The 15,412-nt window shown below is 32.9% G+C and overlaps 5 protein-coding genes across 10 annotated transcripts in view; 4 read left to right on the top strand and 1 right to left on the bottom strand.

Moving 5' to 3' along the window:
- The first annotated feature begins 227 nt into the window (after nucleotides 1–227).
- Nucleotides 228–2,200, top strand: Atg8a (GABA type A receptor-associated protein autophagy-related 8a). The gene is made up of 3 exons (XM_076769533.1): nucleotides 228–472; nucleotides 1,225–1,422; nucleotides 1,503–2,200. The coding sequence occupies exons 1-3, from the start codon at nucleotides 383–385 to the stop codon at nucleotides 1,566–1,568; spliced, it is 354 nt and encodes a 117-aa protein (XP_076625648.1). The 5' UTR covers nucleotides 228–382; the 3' UTR covers nucleotides 1,569–2,200.
- Nucleotides 2,201–2,327: 127 nt separating this feature from the next.
- Nucleotides 2,328–5,888, top strand: Amt (Ammonium transporter). 2 transcript variants are annotated; one of them, XM_076769509.1, is made up of 10 exons: nucleotides 2,328–2,917; nucleotides 2,980–3,137; nucleotides 3,207–3,318; nucleotides 3,393–3,598; nucleotides 3,678–3,809; nucleotides 3,885–3,980; nucleotides 4,045–4,133; nucleotides 4,225–4,314; nucleotides 4,394–4,481; nucleotides 4,549–5,888. In XM_076769509.1, the coding sequence occupies exons 1-10, from the start codon at nucleotides 2,430–2,432 to the stop codon at nucleotides 4,707–4,709; spliced, it is 1,620 nt and encodes a 539-aa protein (XP_076625624.1). In that variant the 5' UTR covers nucleotides 2,328–2,429; the 3' UTR covers nucleotides 4,710–5,888. The 2 variants fall into 2 exon arrangements, with proteins under 2 accessions (XP_076625624.1, XP_076625623.1); XM_076769508.1 differs by having other exon boundaries at nucleotides 3,678–3,980.
- A 2,050-nt stretch (nucleotides 5,889–7,938) lies between these two features.
- Orc4 (origin recognition complex subunit 4) lies at nucleotides 7,939–14,312 on the bottom strand. Of its 4 annotated transcripts, none has more exons than XM_076769513.1 (6): nucleotides 14,224–14,312; nucleotides 9,547–9,774; nucleotides 9,142–9,468; nucleotides 8,574–9,071; nucleotides 8,354–8,506; nucleotides 7,939–8,289 (listed from the first exon to the last, which is right to left on the bottom strand). In XM_076769513.1, the coding sequence occupies exons 2-6, from the start codon at nucleotides 9,760–9,762 to the stop codon at nucleotides 8,128–8,130; spliced, it is 1,356 nt and encodes a 451-aa protein (XP_076625628.1). In that variant the 5' UTR covers nucleotides 9,763–9,774; nucleotides 14,224–14,312; the 3' UTR covers nucleotides 7,939–8,127. The 4 variants fall into 4 exon arrangements, with proteins under 4 accessions (XP_076625628.1, XP_076625629.1, XP_076625626.1 ...); XM_076769514.1 differs by lacking the exon at nucleotides 14,224–14,312 and adding an exon at nucleotides 10,327–10,360; XM_076769511.1 differs by lacking the exon at nucleotides 14,224–14,312 and adding an exon at nucleotides 10,058–10,185.
- Mdlc (RING finger protein mdlc) lies at nucleotides 10,163–12,816 on the top strand. The gene is made up of 6 exons (XM_076769525.1): nucleotides 10,163–10,290; nucleotides 10,675–10,748; nucleotides 11,345–11,548; nucleotides 11,707–11,923; nucleotides 11,991–12,183; nucleotides 12,513–12,816. The coding sequence occupies exons 1-6, from the start codon at nucleotides 10,179–10,181 to the stop codon at nucleotides 12,688–12,690; spliced, it is 978 nt and encodes a 325-aa protein (XP_076625640.1). The 5' UTR covers nucleotides 10,163–10,178; the 3' UTR covers nucleotides 12,691–12,816.
- Nucleotides 13,123–15,412, top strand: part of LOC143343990 (synaptic vesicle glycoprotein 2B) — a 23,247-nt gene continuing 20,957 nt past the window's right edge. Inside the window, exon 1 of one of the 2 annotated variants that reach the window (XM_076769502.1) lies at nucleotides 13,123–14,078. The gene's annotated coding sequence lies outside the window, so the exon portion shown is untranslated. Of the gene's footprint in view, nucleotides 14,079–14,126; nucleotides 14,625–15,412 lie in introns of those variants that run through there. The other variant, XM_076769503.1, reaches the window with a different exon arrangement.

The following is a 15,412-nucleotide window of genomic DNA, read 5'->3' as shown; positions in this document are numbered from 1 at the left end:
GTTTTATCTATCAAACGCATCAGTAAACCATTCTTCCCTCATCGAGCAGACAATGCGATAACACTTGGTACTACCACATTTCTGTAGTTCTAATACATTGTCCAAGAATATCATTACGATCTCAACGTTCGATTCCCTCCCTGTTTCGTGAAGAAAAATGGACTACTTCGCGGTGGCGCAGAGAGTGTAACCGTATTGCGTTGCGCAGACGACTGACGCACGGTGATTGTTGTGACAGAAGTGTAGAAGAGTATCGTATCGTCGTCTTTCCAATTCGGAATCAGCAAAATCCGTGTAAATCGATAGAAAAAAGCCATCATCAAGAACAGAAAAGGGGAGAAACTCCGTTGAATTGTGTTGCTCGTGCGATAGCGCGAGAACAATGAAATTTCTGTACAAGGAGGAACATCCGTTTGAAAAGAGGAAGGCCGAGGGTGAAAAGATACGACGAAAATATCCCGATAGGGTTCCTGTAAGTAGCTCGTTCGGAAAATGATCGTTCTATCGATTGACGAAACCTTTTTTTCTCGACGTGGATAATTGCTAAGGGGAATAACTGATTCGTTCGGGACAATTTCGTTTGGCTAGCATTATCAAATGAGTTTAATTCGTAGCGAGTCGAGTCGAGTCGATCGTGTGTCTAGGATTTCCTGGGCTGGAATGGGCCAAGGTCGACTTTTTGCGCCGTATTTCGCTTGTATTTCGTATGGTATAAACTTTTCCTTTTTAATCAACAAGCCAATGATTAAATTGAACAATCGTGTCGAATTCCTTTGTGCGTTTACCTATTACCCAAGTTTATTGATCCTGCTACGCCCATGGCTATATAATTCGATTGATAAAACGTAACCACAGAACAAATATTCTCTCTTTTTGATCCGCTCGAATACGATTCCATTACGCGTTTCGATTCACTTTGTGAATTTCGTTATATTGTACGGAACAAAGCGCTCGAAAATGTAGATCAGATGTTACTTCAGGGTCTTGGATAAGTGTCAAACGTACAGAATATTAAACACGGATTTGAAACTAGTTTGTGATCGTGAACTTGAGCCAAGATTTAAGCACTTTATGCTTTGAATAGTGATAGAGGAAATTTAAATCGAACGATTTATTAATTCGATGTTTCCTATTTTATTGTAAAAACATTCATATTTAAATAATTATAAATTTAGCGAAGTTATAATAATATGTGTTCATTAAGGATTTTTACTTTTGTCGCAGGTAATTGTTGAAAAAGCACCGAAAGCTAAAGTTAGTGATTTGGACAAACAAAAATATCTAGTACCATCTGATTTAACTGTTGGACAATTTTACTTTTTAATCCGCAAACGAATTCATCTTCGTTCTGAAGATGCTCTGTTTTTTTTTATCAACAATATCATTCCCCCAACAAGTGCCACTATGGGTTCTGTCTATGCGGTAATTATATAATATGTAACTCTAAATGTGTACAAAGTATATAAAGATAGTTATATTTGTTGTAATAATTATTTTTTCAGGAACATCACGAGGAAGACTTCTTTATGTACATAGCGTACAGTGATGAGAATGTGTATGGACATTAAATTACAATAAAGAAGATAACATTACAACAAAAGAGCAGACAACAAAAATTTGCCACCTATAATGTAGTCCTTTTAGAAGCTTTTGGAAGTGTTAACAAAATTATATCTTTCAATCTTTTGAGTGAAACTTGAAATCCTAGCACCGCACACAAAACTAAATTTTGCTTCCTTCAGATAAATTAGACATGTTCGTCTGCCAATTATACGAATGTTTTACTTTTTTATTCCATTGCTCGTTGCTAGCTTGAGGAAGTTATGGGTAATAGGGTATAAGAAGGACTAATCAGAGCCAAGTTACACGATCATGCATCAATAGTTAGTCTGACACTCAAAAATTGGAAAACAATTCTGTATTTTGTGAAGAGTGACTAACTTCACCATTGCTACGATTATTATTTACGTGCATTAACGATCGTTTGAGAATAATTATTCCTCAAAATTAATAAATTCATAATACTATGCAAATGTTTTATGTGATATCATTTCCTCTTATTTAGAGTAGAGTTATTTTATGTACACAATTCGATGTTATTTAATGACAAAGAAATGGAAAGAAATTGTTAAATATGTATTGAGATAAAAAATTGTTTGTAACGGCTGGATGTGGGCCAATAAAAAAATATAAAAATAAATTGCGAGGAAGTGTACATTTTCCATTTTCTAAATTGTTCGCTTTCACGATCTTGTGAAACTACAATTTCCCTATAGCGATAGAAAACTGTTAGAACTCCATGCCATGCATAATTAATATGTTTTGACCGTGATCTATCTATTTTTAACATGTTTTTGTCAAGAACAGTACTTTCTCTAGCTATAATCTAGTTAATGCTTGTGCTTTGGTGAAGAAAGTTTCCATTTAACATGGAAATAGAAACTAATATCACAAATGTTACAAATAGTTCAGCTGATTATATATACACTGCTTCAGCGTATAATCTTAATCAAGAGGACAGTAACTGGATTGTGACAAATTCGTTTATAATTTTTACTATGCAAACTGGTAAAATTTTTTATTATGTAGTTCAGAAAAATAACAGTAAGTTTCATTTTTCGGTATACTTAGGTTTTGGTATGTTAGAATCTGGATGCGTGTCTTTAAAAAATGAAGTAAATATTATGATGAAAAACGTAGTAGACATAGTTCTTGGTGGATTGACTTATTGGGCATTTGGTTTTGCAATAAGTTTTGGAACAGGCAGGTTGCATAATCCTGTTATTGGTATGGGCGACTTTTTAATGGATCCTTTCATATACGATAAACTTATGGGTCCAAAATGTGCTGCATTTTTGTTTCAATTAAGCTTTGCAACTACCTCAACAACTATTGTTAGTGGTGCTATGGCTGAACGGTAATTATGCAAAGTAAAGGAATAATTTGATTTATATCATTTTGATGTTAATGTAATTACAGGTGTAATTTCAAAGCATATTGCTTATTTTCATTCTTAAACACAATTGTGTATTGCGTACCAGCTGGTTGGATATGGGGCGATCATGGCTTTTTAAAAAACATGGGCGCTGTTGACATTGCTGGTTCAGGAGCAGTACATCTTGTTGGAGGTAGTTCTGGTAAATGTTTTTCCTTCGTTTTGTGCTACAATTTGTAAACAAATGCTTTAAATATCATTTTTATTATAGCACTTGCGTGTGCCATTATGTTGGGACCACGTCTGGGCAGATACGATAATGGAATTGATCCATTACCTCTGGGGAATCCTGTTAATGCTATTATGGGCTTATTTGTGCTTTGGTAAAATAAATAACTAAAAATTGACAATTTACAAATTTAAATTTATGTAGTATACTAATAAATAATGATACAAGGTGGGGCTGGTTAGCATTTAACAGTGGAAGTACATATGGTGTTAGTGGACAACGATGGCAGTATGCTGCAAGAGCAGCAGTTTCTACTATGTTAGCAAGTATGGGTGGTGGTTTAATTGGATTAGGTTTCAGTTTAACTAATCCAAATGGAATTGATATTCTTAGTCAGATAAATGGTATTCTAGGTGCTCTAGTTGCAGTTACAGGTAAGTTACGCAACAATTACAATTTACATATATTAATAAACATTCATTGTTATAATGTTACTTTTGCAATGTCAGTTAGGTGGTTGTTTCCTTTTTAGGGCCTGGGAAGCTATAGTTGTTGGAATGGTCGGTGCTTATATTACATGTTTTGTAATGCCCTTGTTAGATAAAATGCATATTGACGATCCTGTTGGAGCCAGTGCAACGCACGGTCATACTTTTATTCGACTTTATCATTTTAATCTTTGTTCGATTTTCTTTCTGACAACATTTTTTTTTTGTACAGGAGCAAGTGGTATTTGGGGCATCATTGCTATTGGTTTATTTGCAGATAATCCACACCCCCTCGATACGACTAATGGAAGAAAAGGCTTATTCAAGGGTGTGCTGCAATTAAGTTATATTTTTGAACAAATAAATATTACAAAAAATTTCTGTTTTTACAGGTGGAGGATGGCACTTATTTGGTGTACAATGTTTAACTGTTCTATGCTTAGCAGTTTGGAGTTTTTTTACATCTATTACTTTGTTATGGGTAACTTGTATTACATATTATTTAATATGTACAATACAACATCTTTTCCCATTGAACTTGGAATTCAATTAGTATTTTACTTTACCTTTAGATCATAAATAAACTTATACCGATTAGAATGAGTATTCACGATGAACTGTTCGGTGCAGACTTAGTAGAACATCGAATACGACACATGCAGGTTTATACTTACACTAAACTGTTATCTAACCATATTTCAAGAACTTTTACATTATAAAATTCATTATTTACACTTTTAGATAGGTGTAAGTAGAGCTATGTCTGCTCTTCATCCAGTTCCTCAAGAACACAAATTAAGAACTGTACATCCAGTTGGAATAAATCCTGGTAAGATACAATAAATGAGGAACTTTTGAGAAAGCTCAATTAATTATGTAAATTGATTTGTAAATAGGTCACGATTCCTATATCGACAAATATAATCGTAAAAATCGCATGAAATTTGGAAAACGATTATCATTCAGAAAAAGGTCGTCGAAAACTTCTCAAGCTAATACGATTACAAACGCAGTATTAACCGGACAAAGTAAACCGAATTTCGTTTGGATGGATTGATATTTTCAAATGTTCTTTAACAATTTATTGAATGTAAATTTATTAGAAACGTATAAATGTATTCGCATACACGTTCTAATGCTTTCACACATTACTGTAACACGTACAATGCACACATACTTTGATTAATAATTAAAATTTTACGCAATGTATATATATATTTTAAGACTTCAATGTTTTATATTACATACAGTAGTTGAACTTAATTCTGATTATGGTACAAAAGATGCATTGCTAGTTCCAGCAGTTAATTTTTTACCCTGAAAAATTAAAGGTTGTATTGCACATTGAGTTACCTAATTTGGGAAAATAGTTGCTACAGGTTTACTTTTTTTTATGATGGTTCAAAAGCTTATTCCTTAACTTATTATCAGATTTTTTCTTTATGTAGAAATGATCTCTTTGTAATCTATAAATACATGTTCAAACAATACAGAAATTTTATCTTTTAAAGAATATTTATGCGTTAAATAAGATTCAATAGATTATCTTGTCCATTATCATTTCTTTCTTCGATTAGTCTTTCACAGACAACTTTATTTCCTAACTTTCCTCATAAAAATCCTCTATTAATTAAATGTAGACCCTTAACTATCTTTCTACTCTGAGATATTTTCTTGCTTCGATTTGATTATTGTCATCTTTAATAGCGCTTTTTAATATATCAAATAGTTTATTGTAATTATGATCTAAACCAGATTCTATATCCATAACTCATTGATCTCTATATTTTCGTTATACAAACATAAAAGATGTCGATCGTCGCAACGTAGCGATAATATATTTGAAAGTCATTCAATGAATGGTGCAAAAGAAGTTGTTACTTATAATATATTTAAAAATTATTGAAATCAGAGAGGGGGTAGGTAATCGAGAACTTGGCCTAAAAGACTTTTTGTTCGCAAATGATGATACAAAATGGGTTAGTTTTATCATATGTATGTATATATATATATATATATATATATAATTACGGACACCAGTGTATAACCTGTTGGAAGATCACAGACACAGTAAATACATGTAATTCGATATTTATATCTCAAGTAACGTCTAACAGCATGGCACATATAAAGATGTTATATCTATTATAGTTCAGTTTTGAATAAAATATTTTTATGAAAAGTTACTTATCCTTTTTTATTCATTAAAGAGGTAATATCGGACGTTTTCTCATGCTGTCAGTAGCAAGAATAAATCTCTGAAGACGGTATTGATGATCAAGCACAAAATAACAGATTCGTCTACCTTATTTGAGATTCTCAAACGTTAAATCTATTTACATATTCATGACAACTCCGTGCAGTAAATGCAAATGATGAATTTACTTTTCAAAATATGTTATATAAGGTATAGTAACTTTCAAAAAATACTTGACATTCCTCCAATGCTAAGTAAATCTGTATGTGTAGTTTTTAGTGCATGTAAGCAGGGACCTATGCCGGTAAATATCGGTTGTACTGTTACAGAAACCGAAATATCAAAGTACCGGGATTTTATCTATATTTTTTAACAAAAAAACCTTTTTAATTAATAACATAAAACCGATAAATATTATTTTCGGTAAACCTTACGTTTATGGGAGGCAGCTCCGATGACCTTGACGACATACATTGTCAAGGTCAGCCTCTTGAGTAACATCCAAAAGGTTTTAGCCATCGCTCATTTTTTATTAAAAAGTTATTAGCATATAAAAATTATATAATATTTATTATACTATATAACATATTTATTTAAATAAAACGCTTATGTTAAATTATATTTTATCAAAAATGGGTTAGGTCTGAGTTAGTGTAGTTTTTAGGGGGGGTCTTTTAATTTAATGTAATACTGTACTACTCGTGGGGGATGTTTTATTTTATGCACCGCAGGTCTCATGGAACGAAATTCCATGTTCTTGTTTTTTGTTTTCGGTAATTTTTATATACTAATAACTTTTTAATAAAAAACGAGAGGCAGCTATAACGTTTTGGGGGATGCTCAGAAGTGTGACCTTCATAAACTGTGTGAACGTCAAGGTCACATTGAGTACACGTGTACGCAGATTTTAGTTTAATACTAATAATACATTTTTATTAATAACTTTTTAATAAAAAAACGAGCGACAACCCTCTGAGAGTCATTCAGGAGGGTGACCTTGACATATGTTGTCAAGGTCAAGGTCATCGCAACTGCCTCCCCTAAACGTAAGGTTTACCTTATTTTCTTATTATGCTTGTGTTTTTAATTTCTAATACAGAAACAGATATAGTACCGAAATCGTATTAATGTTGAAAATAAAATAATTAACAGTACATTATATTTGTGCACTAAGTATCGTAGTACATTGTATGGTTTAGTGTGAAAAAACTCTAATGCTCGGAAATGGGACATGACGATTTAACGACAATCCAATGATTAAGCTTGCGCGCTACAGAAAAAGATTTTTGTAAATACTGAATAATTACTGAATTATTGGTACTTTTAGCTTTAGTTATACTAGAATAAACTATAGTATTAATTGTATTTAATATATTAGTATTCGATTCATATTTCTATTTGTACAATAGAGATAACGAAATAATACCGGTATTAAGTCTTTGGTTACGCTTATTGTAGGCAAGGTCTTATACCGGTATTTTTCGATTATACCTTTATAACCCTTATAGAAATCGAAATACAGAAATACCGATATATTTTTCTATATTTACCGGTAATGTTTTCGATTTCTCTATTTTATTATAATCTCAAGATTTGTTTTAAATAGAGACCTAAAATCGATACTATTTCCTTACCGTAATTATGTTACTAGTCTCTTATATTGAAACAGATGTAGTACTGAAATTGTCGTACTAATACCAAAACCAAAATAATTACCAACTTTTGATGACGAAAATATTACATTCTAAAGTGTTTCCATTTTTAGTTCATCGTATAATAGAATGAGATAGCAAACTTAGTACTAAAGAGGATATGAAATATAAACAAAGATCGGTCCTCGAGGTCGGCGATGAAAGTGCGAATACTTAGATTGACAATTTCTACAATTGGAATACCGAAATAATATCAGTATTTGTTTCGGTTTTTGGTAATATATCGGTTTCGGTATAACTTTGCTGACATAACATTGGTATTAAGTTCCTGTATGCAAGAACACATACCTACAAAATGAACACGTACAATGAAACATTTGTACAAAATGCAATATAGGAAACAAAATTCCGTGTTTCTAATAAATACTTGTAACGAATAGGTTTTCAATATGAAATAAAAAACGTTTTAATACGTTCTAATATTAATCCTTTCCATAAAAGTTTATGGAAAATATGAATCTGAAACTTGCTAGTAAAATATTTTGTTTGTTAAAATAATAAGTGAATGGTACATTATAAATACAAATTTTCATAGCATTTGCAATTTCGTATATGAGCTGTCGCTATTATATGCTGCTCAAAGACCACTGAGACACTTCTGTTGGCAGTCCAGGGTAATTTTTCACAGCTTCCATGACTTGTTGCGGTGTAAGTAAAAATTTATAATACTGATATTCTTTTTCCACTTTTGAATTAATACCGCTCACCGGCATTATGATCTCCAAGTTCTGTAAAAATTTTATTCGTGACCTTGTTACCCAAACAAAAAATACATTGCTTTATTTTCCTTACCTTGATATGCTCGAAAGCCTTCATGACAACAGGCCTTTGAACACTTTGTATACTTGAATTTTGATTAGCAAATTTAATATAACGATTATAAACTGTCTCAAAATTTAATGGTTCTCCTTCATAAATTTCTGTCTCGTGTTTCATTGCTATTATCTGAAAGAATAGTACGGTAAAAATATGATTCATCGTCCTGAAAGAAAAAAGCAAAAAATTCACTTACCAAGCAAATTTCTAAAACAGATAATCCCTCGAGCATTAAAACCTTATCGTCTTGAGAGAATATTTTACTTGCTTCGACGAAATCATTTACTTCTAGTCTTTGATGTTTCTCTGACAATGTAGACACAGCAACTGCCAGAAAATTTCTAAAACTTCTTTCGCTTACATCAATCTGATACATTTTCTTTAACAAATTAACCATAGTAGCATTATTGATTAAAGTTTTTATATACTCATTCCACATAGAACCAAATTGTGGATCTATTGTACAATCGTCGTATTGTTGTTCTATCCTATTAACATTTTCATCGTCAGGGAGACTGAGAAGATGTTGAAAGAGTTCTAAACGATCGTCAAAACCAGACTTCGGTTGCTCCGACGATGATGTATCACCAGGAAATAAGAATATTTGACGATGAGAAAATCTTGATTTAACTCTTTTCTCTAAAAGTTCTATAACATCCAATCTACAAGTCATTCCTAGCACGCATATTGGAGCCTAAAAAAATAGAAAAATTTATTCAAATTAAGATCAAAATAGATGATACATAATTTTTGTCTATACCTACTTGCGCAGATTGAGTAATATCGAACAGATTATACAGCAGTGTTTGATTATTGTGGTTGCAAAACAAGTCAAATTCGTCTAATATAAAAATAACTGGTTTCGAACGCTTCTTATCGCCTGCCTTTAAACAGTCAAGCAGAAAAGTCAAATTCTCTGCAAAAGTACCAAACACTTTGTCGCCTACCACATTTTCTAATTGCATCTGACGAGTAGCATCTTTCAATGCTAAACGGTCATCGGTATGTACAAGACCATGAAGATTTACTATTAAAGCATTTTCCTTGAAACTCTTTATAGACGACAATTCTTTTAAAACACTATTTATTAGCTGAAATAATAAATATTCGTAAGAAACAACGAATGCATTAAGCTAGAAATTTTAAATTAAACTGATGAATAAACATACTGTTGTTTTTCCACAACCCCTAGGACCAACTAATAAAGCAGAATTACTTTCACCCATGTCGACTGTATGCTTTAGTAGTTCCAATATATGCAAGCGTTCTTTCACATGATGCCTAAACTTTGTTTCGGGGCACATAATTTTACGTTTTAAATACTTCCTTGTAAATAATATCATATTATCTTGAAAATCAATGGCCATATTTTTTTTTTTATTCATACTATATTTTTTCTGAAATGCGTTAAGAATTTATTGCTAATTTATTTGTTGATTTTCTTTTACATATAAAATACATGTATTGAGTAATAAATAGTTGACTTAAACTTTCATATCAACGAAACTATTATTTTCCACTTGTACAACGATCATTACGAAAGTTATGTGTTTTACAGTTACGTTAAGCTACAATTTGATAAACGCATAGCGTCTCTGATTAGTCAAATATAACCTGTTAATTTTACGAAATAACATACGTGATATCTTTAAAACGTGTTTGAAGATTTAATTCACTTACACAGATACTGTATTAATTGACAGGGTGAAAGGGCATGTACTTTCAAAAATTCTAAATTAATAGAGAAATGTCAAATCTTTGATTACTAAAGCGTTGGAACCAGGTTGTTTACAAAACAAATATGGAAGACGCAGACTTCAAAACGGACGAGAATAATTGTACGTTTTCATTTAAAAAAAGAAAAATACGAAACACCGCAGCCAGGAAACGTAAAACAGCGAACTATGAAGACGGTAACTATGTTGAATAAGTGCCGAATCTATCCTTACTTAAATAGCCAGTAATTTCATTATATAAATTTGATTATCGTCCTCCATAGGTTATGTATTTTAGAAATAAATTTTAATATATAATAATACGCAAAAGTGTTCATACACGAAAATGAAATTTGTTCCGCTTAATTTCATTAGTATTTACATGACGTTTTTTTCGAAACATAATTGCAGTGACACACTTGTACTATTTTAAAAAATAAGAACTTTATTTTAATTATGTGTAAATACATTTTGAAAATAATGTTATGTAAATACTAATGAAATTGAGTTGACTACATTTTTCTTCTCGTATATGAACACTTTTGAAAGTCACCATACGTAACAAATATATTTTTCAAACAGAGAGCAGCGAAGACGAAACTACAGTTATTCAAAAAGAGAGGAAACAAAATGATAATAATCCTATGAAACAAAGCGTAAGTATAGAAAAAAAATTTGTATACAATGATTGTTATAAGGTATTTTTAGTCTGGGGTCTGTGAAATCCTATGAGGTCAGAAATGGATAGTTGGAAGTTCAATAACTTTCACATAGAAATTTCAAACACTTATTTTCACTGCATTATCTGCATTCATAACTTTATCTTTTCAATGTTTCAACATTATAGTACTTTGCAAAATTCTCTGATAATATTCTTTTTATGAAATGAATTTTGTAACGTCTCAAAACACTGTAGAATCTTTTTAACAATTATTTTTTACTCACTGTCTAATATAAATTCTATCAAAGATGCAAACTTAGCCAAGTCTGTCTCTCTGAGAATTCTGTTGTTCCTTGTAAGTTTATTTTCATCTTATAGAGTAATTTGTGCAACTTTTTATCCTGTGTGGATGAAAGGCATTGATTTAATTAATACATAAAAATGTTATTTTGAGGAACATTGTATAGAAAGAGTCCAAGCGCTCCAACTAAAGTGTCAATTAAGAGCCACTGTTGTGTGGTTTTATTTATATTTTACAATAATTCAAGCATTAATAAAAATGGAAAGTTTTGCAAATACAGTATTTTGTAGACTAATAAAAGAAGATTTAAAGATAAAAAAGAAGCTATAGATGTCAGCAGCGATGAAGAAAATATTACAGTTTCTTACAAAAGTACCAGGACTCCTATGCCAGCTGGACCAAGCGATCAAGGAGCAACAGCAATTTTAGAAACAGAGACAGAAAAGGATAAAGATGCCCAAGCTTTATTCGAAAAGTCCCAAAAGATAAATGAGGTAAACAGACAAATGTCTCTCATAGAAAAAGCCCCAACTGTACCACCATCGATTTTGTCAAAATTGCGGGACTAGCGAGGGATTAAAATCGAAGTGGTATGATTGGGGCCTTCTCCTTGTAAGAATAGCATGAGTTAGTGCAATATAATTATTTTTAGGAACGTGAAGGGAAAGAAGATGATAAAGTTTATAGAGGTTTAAATAATTATACTCAATATTATAAGAAAAAGGATACTGCTGCTGGAAATGCTTCCAGTGGTATGGTACGTAAAGGACCAATTCGGGCACCAGCTAATCTTAGAGCAACTGTTAGATGGGATTATCAGCCAGATATATGTAAAGACTATAAGGAAACTGGTTTTTGTGGATTTGGAGGTAGATAGAATGAAAATAATCATTATTGCCACTAGTAAACTTGTAATAACTGCGATTTTATTTTCAGACAGCTGTAAATTTCTTCACGATCGTTCGGATTACAAGCTAGGATGGCAATTAGAAAGAGAAGCTGCTACAGGAGAGTATAACAATAGCGGAGACGAAGATGATAAAAAGTACGAAATCGATAGCGACGAAGAAAGTCTTCCGTTTAAATGTTTTATTTGCCGAAATAGTTTTACCGATCCTGTCGTTACAAAGTATGTGTAATTTTTGTACAGACTTAACCCTTTGCGGACGATCGAATAACTTCTGAAGTATACATTGTACAAAAAATACTTTTTATACAAAAGTTGCATGGTTTGAAGAAACATTATGCATTGCATCCTTTTTTATAGGTGATGGCGTTTCGGAGATTGGAAGATCAATAGCGTTTTTTTAGATGGATTGCTATGTTTGTTTTGACATTAAGTATTAAGAAAGTAATATGATAAATAAAAAACGTATTGTTTCGAATTGTTCTGTCCGTAAAGGGTTAAAAGATTGAATTTAATCGTCGTTTAATATACACGGTAATTTTATATTTCAGATGTAAGCATTATTTTTGCGAGAAATGCTCGTTAGAGCATTATAAGAAAAGTACTAGATGTTACATATGCAATACGCAGACCAACGGTGTCTTCAATCCAGCTAAGGAGTTAATTGCACGGGCAAAGATGGAGGACAAAGGAAGAACGGTCGAGGAAGACGAAGTTTTTAACGAATAATAAACTATATTTTTCCGACAAAATAGTATTTTCTATCGAACAGTTGCAATTTTATTAATGTATAGATCACGATGTCGCGTACGACATTAAACGAAAATTCTATATACTGAATTCTTCACATCTCAATTTACGGTGGACACAATATTCTTTTCGACCTTCCCTTACATTCTTCTTCAAATTACTTTTAGAATTGGTTCATAACGATGTTAATAATAACGTTCAAGCGAAAATGAGAACTTGTACAACGAATGGAATGACAAAGTAGTTCGACAACCCTTTCTAGCAAAAGGTCTAGATTTGTAAGATCTCGCGTATGAACCGTTCCACAAACACTCGTCGAGTTGTCGGCGAACGAGTTAAGGTGGGGGGGGGGGGGGGGGGGGGGGGGGGTGCAGTGGGACTAGCTATATAGGGCGAAGGTGATTCTAACGGCTCGTAGTTCCTTCAATCGATACACCGCGCAGTGTTGTTTGCCTCGTAGTATAAAAATGTTACAGAATTTCTCGTTTTATACGGGTATCCAAAGATCACCTGAAAACAAGGCACGAACGTTACAATATCGTTCCGTCGCGGTACAAACCACCGAATAAAGAGATTAATGAGAAAGACGTTGCGAAACAAAATAGTGCATTGCTAGAAATTCGAGAATTCTCGTATTCCCGAGCCTTGGCATCCCTTCATTGATTTCCAAGACACGCCGCGTGCAAAAACTCGCGGAAGTGCAATGTGATTGTTGTATTAACAGAAACTGTATCGTGAAAGTGTACACGTTCGATGATTAATCGGGAATTATAGTGCGTCGCGTTAAAATTTAGACTCGAACACGAGATTCGTTTCATGGATTTTGTCGGTACGTTGAACAGACGTATCACCCTCGAACGAAACAATGTTACGTTGATCGAATGTTGCGAGAAATCATAATTGAATTATGGTTATTTGAACGTCGAAGCGTTTTCCTTTCTATTTAGTTCATCGACCAGTCGTGACTGAATGAAATACCAACAGTGTCCGAGCAACAATGCTACTCCAATGATTGTTCCCTGTCAAACGAGCCCTCGAATATATCGTCATGGTGTGAAATGAAATAATATCGAGAAACATGTCTTCGATAACAGCTGTTACTAGGGCTACTTTCGAAACACGGTGCTATCGATACGATAGTACGGTAGCATCGACTTTCCGTTGAACTATCAAACTACTCGAAAGCTTTTCTCGTAGCATCAGTGTGTGTATCATCGACGAGCTAATGATCGATGAATGCCTCGGGACTAAATGTGTTGATCATCGTTAACGACACGCCTACTACATTTCGAACTGTCGAGGAAAACGTTTTAAAAGAAGAGACATTCAGTAGGTGTTACGTTTCGCGGAAATCTTCTATTAACCAGGTAAGCCCTTTCGGTTTGCTATTTCTCAAATGTCGTGTTTCTTTTGTTAGGTGTGTTAGACGACAGGTTATTTTAAACGCGATGTTATCCATTGAAATCGTGATACGCTGTATGGCAGCGTTGCTTCTTAATTAGTGATAATTACCTATTAAATACCGTTATCGTGCTAGTATTATACTATACACCTCGAGGCGATCGTCGTTGCGCACGAAGCTTTGATGCAAACATCAACCGTGGGGTGTTCGCGAGTCAGGGACCGAGGGAAACTTCATGATCGAAATTCGCCGATATGCGTCATCGTGTGGTTTAAATTCGTTAGGTAGTGCATTTTAATGCGTCGCGATGCTACCACGTGTGGCTCGTATCGTACTTTCCTAAGCCTTAGAATGCGATTGATAATTGACGCCAAGTGATCGTTACAAGGTATTGAAGCTTGCAAAATTCGATTATAATTGACTGCTCGTAAAATACGCCATGCTAGGAGCATGCGGACGCTGGTGTATCAAAAAGGACGCAAGCAAATAAGAACATCAGCTTTTATTGTTGGTAAGAAGATCGAAATAACGTTATTAATTCTCGCGTGTATAATTTAACAAAATTTATTGTGCGTTAACAATATGCAAAAAATCAATAAATACGAACCACTGTTCGTGCGCGGATCGATATATGTGTTTGCGATACGTATAAAATTATTTTTGTATAATTAAATTATTGCAAATGTACATCATTGTGTACTATAGAGATAAATTTTTATACTTTGCAATTTGAGAAATATTGGAGTATTGTTTTTCGAAATATTCTAATATCTTGTTCGTTCTCGTGTAATGCACATACATCGCGTAACGTGATGTTTTATCATGAAAGTTGACAAATATTTATTTTTCTCCAATATCTCTCGATCTCCGCGTCGTTAACTTCCTACTACATTTACCGTGTCATTTACAATTTCGAGAAAGAACGATCGCGATAATTATTTTTCTTAAACAATTAGCAAGTAATTTTATCAACGAAACTATTTTATCGATTGATTATCTACGTGAACCAACAGATGTTAGTGGTTGTAACTATCTTTTTCTTCTTTACCAACGATTTACTGTTTTGTTCCAAATAATAATTTATGCCGGAGGAAGTTTCAACGACCGAAACTTGTAGCACAATCATATGTACCTACATTCGTAATAAACGTTTTAGCAGTCTCGATTCCTAGAATCAATTAAAAATAAATATGCTATAGTTACCGATATGTACAGGGTGTTTATCTACTAATGGTAATCATTTTTGGAAATGGTTCTACAGGTAAAGATAAGACGAAATTGCGGTAAAAATTCCCAAAT

This window comes from Colletes latitarsis, chromosome 7 (genome assembly GCF_051014445.1).
Source record: "Colletes latitarsis isolate SP2378_abdomen chromosome 7, iyColLati1, whole genome shotgun sequence".
NCBI classification, from domain to species: Eukaryota; Metazoa; Arthropoda; class Insecta; order Hymenoptera; family Colletidae; genus Colletes; species Colletes latitarsis.
Note: the sequence above shows the minus strand (reverse complement) of the source record. Positions and strands in the feature narration are given on the sequence as shown.